The sequence below is a fragment of the Phalacrocorax aristotelis genome, chromosome 3 (genome assembly GCF_949628215.1).
Source record: "Phalacrocorax aristotelis chromosome 3, bGulAri2.1, whole genome shotgun sequence".
Classification (NCBI taxonomy): Eukaryota; Metazoa; Chordata; class Aves; order Suliformes; family Phalacrocoracidae; genus Phalacrocorax; species Phalacrocorax aristotelis.
The window spans coordinates 127705629-127723861 of record NC_134278.1 but is presented as its reverse complement, the minus strand read 5'-3'; the positions used below and the strand labels follow the sequence as shown (position 1 = coordinate 127723861).

Below are 18233 nucleotides of genomic sequence, written 5' to 3'. Positions count from 1 at the left end.
CTCATATTTTAGTCTCTGTAAGTAAGTACAGGGAGGTCAAATGCCAGGACAGCGTGTCAGAGAGATAAAGGAGAAGACAGGAAAAGCAAGCTATGAAGAGCAGAGCAGGCAGCAGGAACACAACAAATGCTTTTCTCACTAAACCAAGGCAGAACTGAAAGCATTATCAGAAAAGCCTGTGAACCTAAATTTTAACAAGTTTAAACTCCTCTATATTGTAGCATAAGGGACTGCAAGACGGGGATTAAACTGACATTGGAATTAGACTGAGCAATAGATTAAGACAAGATGAACGAAACTCACTTGTAACTCTTCGCCGCTTCCTTACCATGAACTGCTCTGATTTCTAAAACACTCTATCGCTTCTAACAAAGGTAAAAAATATTCAGCATTAGTCAAGTTTCTTGAAAAAATTTAATAAGCGTATTCACAACACAAGTAAATTGTACATGACAGATTATGCCTTTAGAAGTGAACTGAATTAGTCTTTTCGTAACTGGACAGTTTCCTCTTTAATTCCATCTTTTGAGACAATGCAAATCTTAAGCGCGTCCCCAGTGTACACGTCTCTCTCAGCAGCAGACGTAAAGACATCCTTAACCAGCTGCAAAGCCTTCTCCAGGGTCAGAGGTACATGCTCCACGTTTTGCATATTCTTGAAGCCAATCTAATAAAAGACAAAAATGCATTTTAAAGGAAGTACGGCCCATCTAGCACAAAAGCCGTTTCAGTCTCTGCACGAGAACGAGCAGATTTAGACAACTTCAAAAGAAGAAATGGTTGGTCTGCTTTAGAAACCCAAAGCTGGCAAAAGTACTCCGCCACACAGTTTACAGCTGCGTGATCAGAACTTTGCCAATGCTGATCCTCTTACAAAAGTAACTAGCCGCAGGCGCAGTACAGAGCCAGCACGGCTCCCTGCACCCAGTCAGCACATACAAGATCGCAATGAACACACAGGTCTGAACTGATCTAATTCTTCATAAACTTCTCACCGGGTGAGCAGTACCAGAACTGCACACAAGCCTTTTCTCTAGTCATTCTGTAGTCAGGAACATCTCTTAAATGCAAATGTTCCTAAACATACCTAGGATTCAAAAATAACAGTCTATACTGGAGCATATCCGGGTCCTATCAAATAATGTATTTTAGCTGATAACCTGAAGCGTCCAGTTAAGCATCAGAACTGGAAAAGGAGGGGAAGAGTCACTTACTATGCCTCAAACTTGTAAGTGTTAAAAAGGCACCTTATGACAACTTTGTTCCTGCAGAAGATATTTTCTTCAGTTAAGAGAGTTCAAAACTAAGTGAAAGCTGAGAACCTGGAGTTGTTTTTTTTTTAAAAAAAAAAAAAAAAAAAAGGAAAGACTGTTCCTTTCTCAGCTGATAAGAACTAAGAGTGCTTGTGGCTTTTTAAGCACAAAAGCTGTGCTGACACCAGGCTCAACTGACTAAATAATAGTTTAGTGTAAACAGTGCCAATATGGGAGAATGAGAGAAATACCACAGCACGCTTTACTCATTCAGCAATTAACACCTTCAATTAAATATGAAATATTCTTAAGTATTTTTAGACAGATTTAGTTGAATAAGTTTCCAGCAGTTTTATGTAAGAACATTCTCAGAAAATGGTTGTACAAAACCTTTGTATACGGAGTTGTACAAACTCTAAGACTTTTAAACAAGTGTATGTTAAGTGATAGAATTAGTAGGTGTATGTAATGCATTTTATCTTCTTAATTTAGTACAACTTCATGCTAAGTGACAGGCATATTTATGTTATCAGCTGGCGGGGGGGGGGAACCAAACAGGGAAAAAAAAAAAAAAACCCCAAACAGCTTCTATGGGAAATGTAATTCCCTGATGAAAACATTTACCTATACTTTAAACAGGCAGTCCACTGTTTGTAGCATATTAAAAACCTGAAGTGATTCTAAAGCAGAACTTTGATTTCTCCTGAGAAGGTAGAGCCACACAATTTATAAAATGTATGGATTAACAGTCCTACCTGTAATACATTTAAAATTCTCTCAAAAGTAATATTCCCCAAAAGTCGAGCTACTTTATTTTGAATGTCAGAAATATTTGCTGAGATCATTAAAAATACAAAAAAGAGAGAGAACAAAAAAACCAAAGAATTATTTCACCTGGTTATCAAGCAAGGGCTGCAGCATGGCACTTGCTGATCCACCTGCTTTGAATGAATCTCTCTGGTATGAGCCCACTGGATCAAAGCTATACACTGCTCCCTTCCCTGAAAAAAAAAAAAAAAAGTAGTATGCAATCACAATCCAGAAGGATTCTCAGCACAGGTAAGCATTTAAATCAAAAACTAGCTTTTTCCATAAGTGGTCTCTGGAGCACCAGAGAACCCAGCAAACCTTTACCAGATAATACTGCAGTATGTTCAGACAACGCTTTGCACAGTAGGCTCGCTATGGTTGCGGCCTGGTACTACACGCAAGGTTATTTTTGATATCTAAGCTATAACCATACTCTAACAGACGTTTTCTACAGTACTTACCGCAGAAAAAGCACTGATGCAGAATAATCAAAGCAGGAGAATGTGCTAGAGTGCAGTGCTGCACAAAGAGCTCTGCTGGTTCTAAAGCTAGCACAAAGAGGCAGTCCAGCCATCGTTCTTGAACAACACAGTTCTTGAACTGCCTCCAGAGAATGTGCTTGGATGCCTCTGCATCGCCCTCCCAGAACCAGGGATGATGCTCTCATCTCTGACACGCTTCTCTCTGGAGTCAGGCCAGGTTGTGCAAAGCTTTTAGCTCACGCCAGCATCAGAGACACAGGCATACAGTACCTCTGAAGCATCAGCATTTGATGGGGACATACTAGTCAAAACGCAGCACCTGGCCAAGCTCAGCCTTTCTGTTGAGACAGGCTGCAGCTGATTTACTAAACTGGCCAGGGCACTTGGTGGCACAGCACAGGTAACTGAGCAGCCTTTAGAAAGCCAGCAGAGATTCAGGAAGTAACACTAAATCAGAACAAATCAATCTTGCTGCACCCAAATTAAGCCCCTGCACGCAAGCCTGCACTCTTATCAACTTCTACAGCACCCTCATAATCTGAGATTTGCCATTATTCAGGGCAGACTAATCCCTTTCCAGACTCTACATATCATAGACATGTCTTAGCAAGACTGGGAAAGCAGTATAACTTAATGGTAAAAACAAACTGTGGGGAACGGTTGAAATTATCCAAACAAGGCCACCTCTGAGCTCCTGCTCAAAGCCAGAGAACACAGTATTTTAGCAACCCAACCAAACCATTGGACAAGAGCCCAGTAAGCCCTGGAAGGGCTACACGTTAAACTACAGCTTCCATGTAGAAGTCATGATTTTCATTAGAGATTAGTTAATGATTCAAAACCTCTTTGTAGAAACCTGTCTCTTCATATTTAATAACCTCCACCACACTGACAGGCTAGAGTAAAATATATGCAACTTTACTGCTAATGTCTCCTTTAAAGACACAAATAATAACTCCAGCAAAGCTGTTTTAAAGTGCTCCAGTCTACAGTGAAGTATGAAGGGTAAGCGTTAGCAGATTTCACTTGTAATCAAATAATTGTAACATAGTTTTTAGACTTTCAGACCTTCAGAAATGGAAGATCGAGTTAGTAGCAGAAACTAGGAAACAAGTCAGATGCATTTAACCTGTGTAAGTACCTTAATGCCTAAAGGTAGGTGTTAGGAATAGGAGAACAGACTGTGTTACTCCATCAGTACACCCCAGATGTAAAACAATAGCTATTTACCTACAGAAATTTAGCCCCTCTTATTTTTTGTTTAAAGTCTTACCTTCTTCATCAAGCCCACCAATTATGTTGTAAACGTAGTAAGGAAAGAAACGTCGAGAATACAGAATTGTAGAGAGCATTGCTGCAATAGCCCCAGTAGTCATGGTCTTGTTGTTGGAATGCTTGTACATCTGCAAATGGTACCGCGTGGCCAAGAAGAGAGTCAAACGCTACATTTTACACTCAATCAGAATTACATTTTCTGCAACCTTACTACAGTAGAATCTGACGCTAGACAAGATTATTAAATAGCATGATCACTGAAAACACACTGGTCTAAAAGTAAAGCCTTCTTACAAGCCAAAAATAAACATTTCCCCAAAGTTTTGCAAAGAATATATGTTGCCTCATTAACATTACCCTCTTTACATTTGTGATGTTACACTTAGTAAGAACACAGCATCGATTTCCCCCTCCTGACCTTTCCCTAGTAATACAGCCATAGTTATGATACAAACACTTGAAGAAAACCAGTGAATATTACATTTAAAACATATCAAATTATTGGTCTCAAATGCAATACTAAGAATATAAGTTTCTACATAGAACAAGATAGTTAGCTACCTTTAATCTTGCTTCAATAATTTTAGTAAGGGTAAGGCAGTCACCATGGAAACCACTGCATCCAATGACCGTTTGTTCTGTTCTGTAAAACGTAAAGTTTTGTTGTGATTTTAGATTTAGTATGAACTATACCACTTTGTTACACAGTAGATTATTAAGAAAACACCAAATGTATTTTCAGTTTCTCTAATGCTATCAGAAAGAGCTGTCTAAAAGATATTAACAGATATTTTGTGTACAAAAGATAACTGCAACCTACATTTTGGAGAGGGGTTGTTAAGTGCAGGACCACGCAGATGTCTGTCTTTAATGCACTGACTTCCACAGCAAGACTGACAAAAAGGAATTCTTCATCTCTTCATGCACCCCTAACTCTAGCTATCACCATTCAATCTTGCTAGAGGACCTGTTCTGAGATGGGGAGGCTGTTACATCTCATCGCTCAGCCCAGTTTTACTCCACCTGGGCAAAGAACTGCGTTAAGATTGTATGATGGTCACATAAAATTTATGCTGCAGGTGGTTTTCTGTGTCTGCACAACAGAAGTTACCTGGATGCGGATGCATCATAGAAGGTTAGCTCTTTACTCAGTTTCAAAACATTTCAAGAACACTAACTACAGGAACCCACGTTTGAAATTTAAATTCTATTAAATTAGTGAGAGTCTACAACCATTCACACATACTTCTAGATTAACACAAAGCAGTAATTTGGAAAACAATTTAAATTGAAATGTTCTGTCATTAGGATTACACAAAGCCATCATGTGCAGTCTGCAGATTGTACCACGGTAATTTCCATTTGGACAGTATCATAGAGTCAAAGATATTCTAAGGAGTTAGCCAGGAGAAAGTAAGTTCACATGAAGTTGTGTCATCAACTCAAGAAAAAAACAAAACAAAAAAACCAAGCCCCTAAACAAAAAAATTGTTGGCAGCCTCCTAGGTAAGCACCTGCTACAGTCAAAAGAATGTAAACAATATGTATTTTTAAACCAAGGGGCTGCTATCTAGGTCAGTCAAGATAAGCATACAATGAGCATAAAAAGTTCAATAACGGAACTACTGACAGGTTTCCCTCTCCTAAAACAAACACCTCGTCCAAGTGCCAGACGGTTGACTAGAGAGACACAGGACAACTGGCAGCAGCGGGCACACTTATGTACTAACACCAGGTGTCCTGATGAAGCAGAACGAGTTACCACAGGATTAAGTTTTGCTACAGTTAAGACAAAAGTTCTTCTCACTATCCAGCCAAGAAACCACCTAGCTTACATGAAGTCTTGTATCACACTACAAATGCTCTGTTATCAGCTACCTGCAAGAGCACGCAATGAGAAATCTGGCTGTGTTTACCACATCACATCTTGCATTACAGCAAGAGTCACCACTGACTCCAAAATCAACTTCGTTACTATCCTTTTTTTCTGAGAATTCTGCTTAAAGAAAGCGATACATCATTCCAGGTTGATGACATGCTTGTCAATATAAAAAATCTTTCATGTGTATCAATTCTTACAAGATCTGGACTTACAGTTTGTAGCATTTTGGACTGTCCCGGCAGTGAATTGCATAACCTTCACTCAGTCGTGTGTCAGAGGCAACAATAGAAAAGTCTTCTCCAGCAATCGCCAACACAGTCCTTAAAGAAGGGTATTCATATAATCATGACTTTTAGCACAAATATTTTCTTAGGCAACAGAGGAACAGACTAGACAGTAGTTCTATATCCAGACTCACGTTTTGCCAAATATGTTATATTCCTTGCTACGTTTCCCACTACACGCATCCCTACACGTGACTCAAGATTGGAGGAAGATACTAAACTCGCTAAAAAAAATACATGACTCTCTATTTTGATTTAAAACTGTGTAAACTTGGTAAAACAAAGTTTCTATATAATGCAAAAAGCAGACTCAATGGACCAGCAATTTTAGATGCCTGCTAATGAAAGATTCACCCTTCTGAAACAGTTTGGCTCTCCAGGCAAAGACACTCCAGCCAAATACTAAGCACTAGTATCATTATACTTAAATTATCATTGCTTTTTTAATCTGATGTTATCCTACGTTACTTACTTCCAAATAGCTTGTTTTGCAATTGTCACATACATGCTACTATTAAGTAACAAACAGATGTCCTCTAAAAAGCAGTTAGGCATTATAAAAAACACAAAAATATCTGAATAACACTATCCTGGCCAGATCCTGTCACCAACTCAGAGCAAGAATCTGTAAAACACTGCCTACCTTCAACAGTTATGACAAGGTAGTTTTCACCTCAGTTACAGGTTTAAAAGCTAGTAATATGTCATTTTTCCTGAGTCACTATAAAGAAACAACGCTGCAGGGAAGGGAAGGGGCTTATTTTGACCCGTAAAAGTTCAGGGAGCCCAAGCGTGACAAAAAACCACACAGACATACAAGAACCCCCCGAAAGCTACAAGGACCCGCTGGACGCTCAGCTCAGGGCAAGGTCGAGCCCAACTGTCCCCCATACTGCCCCCTCCCCTTTCTCTACAAAGAGGCGCTCGCAAAGAGACAAACCCTCCCAAATGGCCAGGGGGAGGCACGAGTAAGAGGAGGAAGACTCAGCCCTACCACCGCCCCCCTCAGGGCCCCCTCCACCGGGAAGTGGGTGCCTCAGCCCACCCCACTCCCTGCCTACGACTCCTCACCCTCCATTAAAGGCGTAGGGCGAGAAGCGGTGCTCCACGGGGGCGCCGAGCTCGTAGCCGCCGAGCTCGTAGCCGCCGAGCTCGTAACCCATCTCGGGCTCGGAGCCCGCGTAAGCAGCAGTAGACAACATCCCAGCAGGGTACAGCAGAACGGCCCAGCTCGCTGCTGTCTCACGGCAAAATGGCGGCACCGGAGCCGGAAGTGCCGACACACCGCTCTAGGAAAGCGGCCACCCTCTCTCGCCTGCTCTGGAGGACGGTTGAGCCCCGCGCGTGGGCGGTGGTGGGTGCTGGCGGTCGTTGGGCGCTGCGGTGCCGGGTACCCGGCTCCCACCGACCCTCTACCCTCCCGCCGCTCCCCGCCGGGCTGCGGGCTCTGCGCGATCCCGCGGGGCCCTTCCCCGCCTGGGCTTGGCGGGGCTCCCCCGGCACGGCGCGCAGCACCGGCACCGGCGTTCGCCCGCTCCAGGCGCTGTCAGCCCCTGCTGCTGCGGGCCCGGTCTCGGAGGCAGAGCGGGTCGATAGCGGCTGTGGTGGGGGGACCAAAGACCACCCTCCGTGTATTTGAGCTGGCGGGGAACGGAGCGGCTACTGCTCTGGGATAAGGGGAGCACCCTGAGAAACGCTATGAGGAGCGAGGGTGAGGAGAGGCGCGGGTCCTCGGGGTGGGTCGGGGGGCGCGGCACCGGCAGGAACCGGCGGCGGGGAGGGGCTGGCGTGGCGGCACGCCCGGGGAGCGGGGGGGGCTGCAGGGGACGCGCTCCTCCGCCGAGCGAGGGGCGGCGATTTGCACAGCTAGGAAATGGGGAACGACCTTCCGGCACCGGAGCCGGTGGCCAGGCCCGGCGCAGGAGCCACGCGTGCTAACGCCGGGCGCTGCCGGGGAACGGCGACCCCGGCTCCGCGGTCCGTGGGCTCGAGGGCGGCCGCCTCCCCACGCCCTCACTCAAGATGGTGGTGGGGGAGGCGGTGCGGGGCGCGCGGCGGAAGTGACGCGCTCGGGGCGCGCCGGCGGCGCAGCTTGGCTCCTGCGGGCGCTGTGAGGCGGCGGCGGCGGGAGCGGCAGGTACCGTCCGCGCCCCCCCCGCTCCTCCCCGGGGCCGCTGCCTGAGGAAGGGGCGACGGGTGCTAGCGATGGCCGAGCCTGGACGGGATGGCGGGGGCTTTGCGCGGGGCCGGGCTCGCTCTGCACTTCCCTGCCTCCGGCGCCGCCGCAGGGCCGGGGCCCTCCGGGCCGGCCTGAGCCGCGGGGGAAGCGGGGAGGGGCACCCGCCTCAGCGGCGCTCCGGCGCCTCCCGGGGGCGAGCAGCGGCCGGCGGGGCTGGGGGTGGGTCGGCCGCGGCGGTCACCGCGTTCCCCGGGGTGGGGGGGTGCGGTGCTGCGGCTGGCCTTGGGGCGGGTGAGGGGCGCGGAGGCGCAGGAGGGGGTCGCCTCATGCCGAAAGTGGCTCTTTGCGAGGCTGGCTGTGTGTTGCGGGGAGTCGGGGCCTTCTCCGGGGCGTCTCTTGCCTCCGGGCTCGGTTTCCTCGAGAAAAAACGTTCCCCGGCGTTCGTAGCGGAGAGGCGAGCAAGCCACGGTTAGGCGGTTGCAAGATGGACCTCTGCGTAGGTGGCGTCCTGACGACGGGTCCTGGCATGCCTGGTGTCTGGGCTTCCTACTGAACAGCCGGGCTGTCGAGGAGTTGACTTTGTTTCTTCTGGGGTAACGTTTAGGCTTGTATTTTACCCCTGTCTCCAGGTTGTAAGAGCTGGGTGCTTTGTTTGATGCCTTCAGTAAAGATAATATTATTTTATGGGCATGTGGAAGAAAAGCATGTTTTTTCAGCTGCAGTGTAAATATTAATGTAACTTTGAGTTGTCATACCTTAAAAAAAAACAAAAACAAAAACAAAAAAGCTGAATAGGCTTTCTAAAAATTTTGAGGTGGTCTACCTCTGGTCTAAAAATGACTGTATTTCTGGGCAATATGTATCTAGCTAAGAAAGCTGTAATCTAATGGAAAAATATTCACTGTCAAGGTGTAAATTCTCTACTTGCGGTGTTTAAATTCTCCACTTGTGGTGTTTATTTCCATACCACAAGAGAGGTATAGTTAAAAAAAAAAACAATTAAAAAATTGCATGCATTTCACTTCTGTACCTGAAATTGGCTTTCACATATTTCTTTTTTCCACCCTAAAGTACATGTCATTGTTGTTTGAAACGTGTTAGTGCTTTGTTATGGAGGTGGATGGAAGAGGGTTACCTAGTTCTGATTTGACCAGCGATACTTTTCCCATAGAAGACTAAATACTTTTGGAAGCCCAAGCCTTAAAATGGCCAGGAAGAGGCTTACAAGTAGTGTGTCCGTGAGCTTGTTGGTTAGTACTCAGTGGAATTCAATTTTTAAAAAAAAAAAATCATCAGTGTTTTTCCAGCTAAAGCGAAGCTTGGAGTAGAATGAGCATTAGTAGCTTGACTTGTTTGTGCAGGATGGTTTGGTTAGGTAGAGGCCTGCTCATGTGAGTCTGGTTACCCGCCAGGGATTTCAACAGAAGCATGCTGCAAAGATTCCATAGAGCGTGCCTGAAAAGGGTTATTTTTATGGACTGTGCACGTGTGTGTGTGTGAATGTTCATATATATATTTGTATGTGGGTGTCTCTTATCTAACTCGGCTGCTGATAGGATTGGTTTTGTGTTTAGATATTATTCTCAAGATACTACTTTTTCTTTTTTCAGGCTTTGATTAGTATTTTAGACTCATAACACACATTTCTCTGGAGCTGATGTTTTCCTAAAGCTTTCAGCTTGGCTTTAAAAGCTACTTTGCTGGAATGTTTTAAAGGGTTAAAAACCCTCTAGGGTTTGAAGTTAATTTAAATTAATTGAAGGAAGTACTTCTGGCCTCACCAAAGAAATAACTGGAATCATGGATCAGAACAACAGCTTGCCACCCTACGCTCAAGGCTTGGCCTCCCCTCAGGTAAAAAATGATTTAATATGCAACTGTGATCTGAATTTCTTTGTGAAAGTGTTTCCATTTCTTGCATGTAATTTCAGGTTTTTTGCTCACGGATCTGAAAAATTCTGCTACTTATAGAATAATACTAATATAAAGCAGAATTTTAAAACTGTTGATTTGTATCTCCAGATAGCTGGGATTACTTTAAGTTGAAACGTGACTGACAAGTTGGAAATATTAATTTAGTTTTGGTGGTTGCCCTTTAACTTATATGTAATGGACCATCGCTGTGCTATGAACGTGTTTGGTACGATGGGCACAGTCTTTGTTCAAACAAATGCAAGTTAAATTGTGGGTCAAAGTTGAGAAGAGCTTGCAAGATAGTATGAGAAGCGTATCGGCATCACTGGCTGGAGGTGAACAGTGCTAGAATTGACACATCCCTAGAGGTACTATTTTATTCTATAGAAGAACTGGATTTCCAAGGGCTTTCTCTTTTTAGCGAGTTACTACTATGTGCCTCAGGTTTGATATGATCAACTTACATTGTTTTATTTTTAGACTCCTCCTGAAAACTTTTTGTCTTAAAACCAAACTGGAGTCACTGGGATCTGTGGTTTCTATTTCACGCTTTCTTCTGTAGGGTGCAATGACTCCAGGAATGCCAATTTTTAGCCCGATGATGCCATATGGCACAGGACTGACACCACAGCCTGTCCAGAGCACCAACAGTCTGTCCATCCTAGAGGAACAGCAGCGGCAGCAGCAGCAGCAGCAGGCAGCGCAGCAGTCTACATCACAGCAAGCGACGCAGGGAACGTCTGGTCAAACTCCCCAGCTCTTCCACTCACAGACTCTTACCACAGCCCCTTTACCGGGAACCACACCTCTGTACCCCTCTCCAATGACGCCGATGACTCCGATAACTCCTGCGACACCGGCGTCAGAGAGCTCTGGGATAGTCCCGCAGCTACAGTGAGTGTCCTGCGTGTTAGTGCATCACATCCTTTCTTAGACAGCCCTTTAAAGCCCTTTAAAGACCAAAGCCGCGTCAGGAATTGGGTACTGCATTTTGGTGGAAAGGGAGGCCCTGAGAATTTATGGGCCTCCTCTAGCGATATGAGTAATTTTTGCTTTTATTTTTAGCTTAGCTTCATTGCTAAACCACTTAGGAATATAAACAGTTTCTTAATGATCTGTCATCTGTACATCTTTTAAGCATACCAGTGGAGGATGTTATATATACATCTTCATTTAGCACCACCGTACCTTTTACATCTGTGCACTTTAGGAGTTCGTCATGCTTTAGCTATGAAGTAGCCTGGGTTGATAATCTGGTAGTTCAAAATATGTATACCTTGAAACATATTCTCATTTGTGATTTACTTGGATACTTGTGGCCGGTTCACAGAAAAGCAAATGGCTCCACTTTGCGAACAGCTCCACTTTGCTGTGCGTAGAATGTTGTTAGTGCGGTGCCAAAGCAGAATGCGGGAACTGTCACAGCTGAAAGGGAATTAGAAGGGTAAAGGGGAAGAAACTAGTTGCCAGTCTGGGAGCTAGAGCTGAGCTGTACTTAATGTTCCACATTCCCTTCTCTAACTCATGGCTACAGCTGAGTTTGTGATAAGGGGGAAAAAACCCTATAACTAGGTCTAGGTTTAGGTATGGAAGTATTTGCACCAAACTTTAGTTTTAAACAGACTTCTAAGCAATTTACAGAAGGCCTGAAGACAAATGGCTGATAATGTGAATTTTGCACTGAAAGAGTAGTTCCTCTTATTTCTTTTTTTTCCTCCCCATTGAGGACCTTCAGATTTCAGGGTTTTCCCAGAAAATGAGTTTCCAAGGAAATTTTGCATCTAGAAATGTCTCTTAAACTTTCTAGAGACTTGCTTTTCTATCGCCTGGCAATAGGTTTACCTCCTGGGTCATTCCCACTTAGTCCGGCACCTCTTCTTCCTCCTTGAAGGGCATACTGAGGAGAATTTCAGGTGGTACTATTGCTACCTCATTTTCTCCTGTTCCCAGCAACTTCCCCAATTTTGGTGGGGGCTCTCAGCATGAAGAATTTTTCCTGCCAAACTGAAATAGAGATTCTTCTCATGAGACGCTTTTCATAATAGCTGGCAGATAAGGAGGAATCAGCAATCATGCCTTAGGAGCTACTGCCCTACAGAAGGAGGTTCCTGAGCCAAAACACTGCTCAGTGCTCCTGTCAGTAGGAAAGTAATTCAAACTCACTGGGAGAAATAAGTTTAAAAGAAAAGCACAAAAAAACGCCAAACCAATAAAATTAATCAAGCATGGTTGAAAATGAGGAACGTACATGAATTCTTTATTGTCTTTTTAATGTATTTCTCTCAACTATCTTCAGGAATATTGTGTCCACGGTGAATCTTGGTTGCAAACTTGACCTAAAAACTATTGCGCTTCGTGCCCGAAATGCTGAATATAATCCCAAGGTAAGAGAAATGTATTAGTGTGCATCCTATAACAGATAGGTCAAAGGCACAGGTTGTGAGTGTAGTTTGCTGTAATAGATTGAAAAACCTTTTTACTATAGATGCAGTTTTACACTGTAGTTAAAAAAGAAATGTTTAAGAAACTTAGAACATTCCGTCAAACTAGTCAAAAGCATTTTCACGCTGGTGTAGGTGTGTTTTACACCAGGTTGTAATTTGGCAGATTTGGGAAGAGCACAGCATGTTTAGGAAGAACCCAACCAACAGTGTAATATGCTGCCAAAGTTTTCTGTTGTAGAGCTGGCCTTTGCTATCACGCATGCGGGCGTGTGTGTTCGTAGTGCTCAGAAAGTTTCTTTTTCATGTTACTGTGAAATGTCTGATGAAGAAGCCGCCTTCCCTGTCTCCCAATGAGGAGAAAGGAAGGAGGAATTCAACCCCCGGGCTCCTGCCGGAGCCACAGTTGTTCTGTACGTGCTGTGGCTTCCTCCACCTGGCTGCTCCCCTGGAATTCGTGTGGTCGCGGCGCAGTCACTGGGTGTTTTTACAGTCTTGCTTCCCCTCTGAGCTCCATTTCTACATGACACCCCTCAGTACTCCGCCATCCTCTCGCTCCCAATGGCTAGGTTTGGTGGAACAGCAAAATGAAATAGATTTTTTTTTTTTTCTTGTCAACTTCTAAGTTGCCTGCTGCTTCTAAATAGCAGTTTGTTAAACCGTAGGGTTTTTTTCTAGCTCAGGAAACTTTGAACAACAGCAGAGGACCTGGAGTGTTGTATCAAGAAAATTACGTCACTCCAGTTTTCATTTGGGTGGCTCCTCTTGGAAATGTTATCTTTGCCACCACGATAGTTGGACGCCATTTCTAATAAAAGTTTAGAGGTTGTGTAGGTGAATTGACTTGCCTTGGGAAGGTTTCCGTTTTCCTGGGGTGTGCGTTTTTTGTTGTTGTTTTAGTATTTGGGATTTTGCTACAGTTTACCTGGACTCTGCCCTTTAAAGATTAAAGCACGCACGCAGGCACGTGTGATAAATAGCTGTGGCTGTACGTTTATATCAGTGATGCTCTTACGTAATTGCATGTGAGTAGGATATAGTGCAGCAAAAATGTGAGCGTGCCATGGTAACTCTCGAGGTAGGTGGCTGTGTAAAACCTGTAGGCTAGAAAAATCAAAACGAAATGCCATTTTCCACAGCGGAGAGAAAGAAGGGTTATGTAACACACTCCTACTTTTAGTCAGTCCGTTCCTCTATCAATGAAAGATGTTGCTCAGCTGTATGATTTAAGCCATAGTTTGACAAACGTGCTGTTGGGTAACCCACGCTACTGCCTTGGTTGGGTCACCAGAGCGGTTTATGGGATCACATGGTGATCCAAGTTAAATAAAACAGGCAAACGGGGGTTTGTGTGTGTGCCCACATCGGTTTCCATTAAGTTTTGCTTCAAAGAGTTTAAGAATATTTGGAAATGCAGGCAGAGATGTTACAGTACTTAGAATAAAAAGCTAGAGCTAACCAGGCTGCTGTGTTCCGCTGTGGTAGTTGAGGTGACTGCTGTTTACACAGGACTTTGATCTCCAGCTGTTCTGTTCACAGGTGTTCCAACACTGTCCAATTTTTTAAGACACAGAAACAAAACAGATGGTAAAATATTTGCAGATAGATAGTCTTCCGTCCTGCTTGTAACAGATCACATTTCAAGACGTGGAGGAAATGTTGTTTGTTTAAGATGGTCTCTATTGCTCTGTTGCAAAAGTTAGCAATATTTATATGTTGCATTATGGTAATGAGAGATGAGCTTAGTAAACCAGGAATGCAACGGTAAATATCCTTCCTGTCTGACTCTACCATTTGGGCTGTGTGTGTGTGTTTGAAGCTACTTAAGATTTCAGCATTTCAAGTGAAATTTGAGTGGTCCATAAGTACACTTGAATTTAGTATTTCTTTGCGATATGGTGTAAATTGCTACTTATTATGCAAACGTTGTTTTAATGTAATGATTACAGCAATATATCGCTAATAGTTTCAACACTCACATTTCAGCGTTTTGCTGCTGTTATTATGAGAATAAGAGAACCACGGACTACTGCACTTATATTCAGCTCTGGAAAAATGGTGTGCACAGGAGCGAAAAGGTATGTTTAGGCATTACAAGCAAACTAATTCAGGCTGGTTTTTCTGTTGTAGTAGAAGTAGTATTACTTGTATGCAGTATTTTTATATATACAACAAACTTGTACAGTTATATATACAAAAAATTTTTATATATATAAAAAAGGTATGACTAAGGTTGCCTCCCAGTTATTTCAAATCGGCTAATATACATTTCTCCATAGAATCTTTCTGTGACTGAAAGGACTTCCTTACAAAAGGGGAAATGGTAGTTCTGTTTCTGAAGCTCTTTCACGCAGTCTGATAAACTGGTTTGCGGATGTTGTTATATTCACTTTTTTGGCTTTGTGGTTATATATTTTTTTCTAATAATTAAAAATGTTTAACTCTGCACTGGAACTGCTTAAACCATAGTGGCAGTGGCAGGGGAAGAGTGATTTTATATTTGAATAGTTTCATTCACCACAGGCCAAGAGCTCCAAGTCTCTGGTCCCTGTAGCCTGATCTGTTCGTAACATGATCATTGAAGCGTAAGAATCGAAAGCTAAACATAAGCTTAACTCCAGTGGGCAGGAGAGAAATTCTGCTCTGAAGAAGTCTGTTTGGAATCCAGAAGGAATAAGCTAATGAGCAGACATGAAAGAAGAGAGCCGTAAAGAAGTGCTTTCTTTGCCCTGTGACATTTGAAGTTCAAGTTGTCTTGCTCTGTGTTAGGAGCAACCAGATCCTCAGCGGTTCACAAAAGTGAAGCAAACTGAGTTCTGCAGCAGCGTGTAAGGCTGTGCAGTCGCGTTAAACCCAGGTTTGAATGCCTGGGCTGGCTCGAGCGGAGAGGTTTGGCAGTTTACAGATTTTTATGGAAATACGCATTTTTTTAGCAGTAGTTCAAAGTTTTCTTCACCGAAACAATTTTCATCCCTCATTAGAGGGATGCAGGTCGATATTTTAGGAGTGTGAAATATGTGGATTTATAGTTTACTGTTTTCTGCCTCATGAACAGCGAGTACAATGCTAATGGTGGTCAGGATCCTAGTACCAAACTCAGTGTGCAAACCAGTGCTAGATGTTAATTTTGGCTGTGAAGATTTTGCATGTGACCTTGCCCTCCCCCTCAACACAGACATTTTTTTTTTTCCTCATTAAGTAGTTGTGGTTTAATGCTATTTGTTTCAGTTAATAACTGAGGAAATAATATGGATATTCTTCTCTCACTTCAGCGAGGAGCAATCCAGACTGGCAGCAAGGAAGTATGCAAGAGTTGTTCAGAAACTGGGTTTTCCTGCAAAATTTTTGGATTTTAAAATTCAGAACATGGTGGGCAGCTGTGATGTGAAGTTTCCCATCAGATTAGAAGGATTGGTACTCACACACCAGCAGTTCAGCAGGTAAAAACAAAAGGCTTCCTTTCGTTTCATTCTTGCTGCATACGGCCTTAGAGTGAGGCCTGTTTAGATTATTCCCTTGCACCAGAGGGAAACCTGCATCTTTGTTCCCATCACTGCTCTGCCTCAGCTGTAACGTGAGGTCGCTGAGTATCAACCCAACAAAGTGATCTTCCCTGCTACTCTCCAGATTTCAGTGAGGTCTACATCTGCTCTGCCTGTTCCTGCAGTCCTGCAGATGAAAGACTGGAACATGTGCCTGCAAGCATGTTTAAACACTGTCTTCTCTTACAGCTATGAGCCGGAACTCTTTCCTGGCTTAATCTACAGAATGATCAAGCCAAGAATTGTTCTCCTTATTTTTGTTTCTGGAAAAGTGGTTTTAACTGGTAAGTGAAGGCGGCGTCTTACGCCAGTAGGTGAGATGTAGACTGTTACAGAGAACACAATACCAGAGGTGTGCAAGTTGCTAGGTGCTTTCCTTTAGAGGAGACAGTACTAAGAACAGATAGCTCAGTATCCTGTGGATGAGAGCACACAAAGCAAACCACACGTTTGGCTAAATCCATATAAGCAGTGATTGTGAATCCTAATCAAGTGTGCAGGTGCCCAAGAAGCTGTAAGAGCGCAGGTAATGCTTCTGGCAAAATCTGAAAGTCTGTGCGTGCTCCAGCTCGGCTGGAGGCTGCTGCTGTTCTCCTCTGACACAACCGCCAAAGAAGGCGACATACCTGAGGCTCTGGGACCTCCTCAGCCTCAGGCACCCCTCCTACACCCATCCTTTTCCCTTCCTGCTGAGTCTTACTATGGAGAAAAAAGCCCACAAGGCTCACAGGCAAAAGAAGGAGCATGTCCCTGCAGCATGACAAGCGGCCAGTGGGGCTCTGTTGCGGTCTCCATCACCAGGCGGTGCTCCCCAGGTGTTCCCACTCTCAAAAACAGCTCCCCCAGTTAGTTAGGCCTTTCTGCAGGGACACCCTGCAGGGCTGTGCTTTGCAGCTGGGTCCCCTGCAGAATCTATGCATAGAAAAATCCCGTTTGCAAGTACAGCGTAAGCACAGAGCTGCTAATGAAAGTTTTACCAGTTATCAGAATAAACGTGAGAAGGCTGGTAACGTGTGCTCTATATGAAATGGGTATTTAAAAAAAAAACAGATTGCATATCCATAAACCCCTATTTTTACATAGGTTTTATATAGTCACATTCAAATAAACGTTCTAAAAGCTGAAATCAAGTATTTGGCGAAAGGTACAAACTAACTCAATTCCCGCTCTTTCTCTAGGTGCTAAAGTACGAGCAGAGATCTATGAAGCATTTGAAAACATCTATCCTATTTTAAAGGGATTCAGAAAGACAACGTAACAGTTTCTCCATCTTTCAGAGAAATCGGGGGTATATTTTAAAGGTACTGCGTATGGCACAGCAGTGACAGGAGATGGACTTCCAGTGAAACTGCAACACCAGGACTTGGACTCTTTCCCAGTTAGTGCCTACTTCCCTGACGCTCAAGGGGAACCGCGTTATTGGTTATGTCTACTGAGTTACTGTGAGTTGCTTTACTGGGCTGTTCCTGGAGCAGTCTCTCCAAGTTTTATTTATATTCTAGCTTTTAAATAGTTTTAATGCCAGTTCTATTAATAGAAAATCCATAAGTTGGTTTAAAAGACATGCAACTGTGTCACTCAGTGTATAAACCACTTAAATTGCCATGTATATATGTTTTAACTTTCTTCCGTAAGACCATGGTTTTTATAATTTTCAGAACTTAAGCTTTTAAATTTTTTCAATTTTAAATTTCTTTGGTGCCAGACACATTCCCTCTTTCCAGTATTAAGCAAGACAGAATAAATTTATTAATGAAAATGGCTCACTGTACATATATATATAATATATACCTTTCTTCTTTCTTCCTTCCGCTCCACATGTACAATAAACCCTGTTTATACAATTACGGGAACTGTCTTAATGAATTTTAAAATTACCCAGCTGGTAGAGTGACATACATCGAAAACTTCTTTATTTTCCCCATTTCATCTGGATTTTTCGGTAGCACATGCAGTGCTGGAAGGGACCTGTCATTTTGAGAGACTCTCAGCACTGCTCTGGCTTGCTTACCAGCAGTCACATCCTTGGCATCATCTAGCTTGAGTGTTTCTAGTATGTTAAAGCAAAAGAGATGACTGGTTAAAGAAGGTTGTGTTCAAGTATGTCTTGCCTCGTGTTCAATAGCTGGGATTTATTCAAGTCTTAAATAACGACACTTGACTGAATTGGA

At 43.6% G+C, this 18233-nt stretch overlaps 2 protein-coding genes across 5 annotated transcripts; one reads left to right on the top strand and one right to left on the bottom strand.

Moving 5' to 3' along the window:
• Positions 1-400: 400 nt before the first annotated feature.
• On the bottom strand, positions 401-7311 carry PSMB1 (proteasome 20S subunit beta 1). The gene is made up of 6 exons (XM_075089547.1): positions 7058-7311; positions 5915-6022; positions 4382-4463; positions 3819-3948; positions 2148-2254; positions 401-667 (listed from the first exon to the last, which is right to left on the bottom strand). The coding sequence occupies exons 1-6, from the start codon at positions 7186-7188 to the stop codon at positions 482-484; spliced, it is 744 nt and encodes a 247-aa protein (XP_074945648.1). The 5' UTR covers positions 7189-7311; the 3' UTR covers positions 401-481.
• A 249-nt stretch (positions 7312-7560) lies between these two features.
• Positions 7561-17906, top strand: TBP (TATA-box binding protein). 4 transcript variants are annotated; one of them, XM_075089543.1, is made up of 8 exons: positions 7561-7697; positions 9776-10019; positions 10642-10973; positions 12376-12463; positions 14507-14598; positions 15793-15960; positions 16252-16346; positions 17241-17906. In XM_075089543.1, the coding sequence occupies exons 2-8, from the start codon at positions 9966-9968 to the stop codon at positions 17318-17320; spliced, it is 909 nt and encodes a 302-aa protein (XP_074945644.1). In that variant the 5' UTR covers positions 7561-7697; positions 9776-9965; the 3' UTR covers positions 17321-17906. The 4 variants fall into 4 exon arrangements, with proteins under 4 accessions (XP_074945644.1, XP_074945646.1, XP_074945647.1 ...); XM_075089545.1 differs by lacking the exon at positions 7561-7697 and adding an exon at positions 8041-8123; XM_075089546.1 differs by lacking the exon at positions 7561-7697 and adding an exon at positions 8611-8758.
• Positions 17907-18233: the final 327 nt, after the last annotated feature.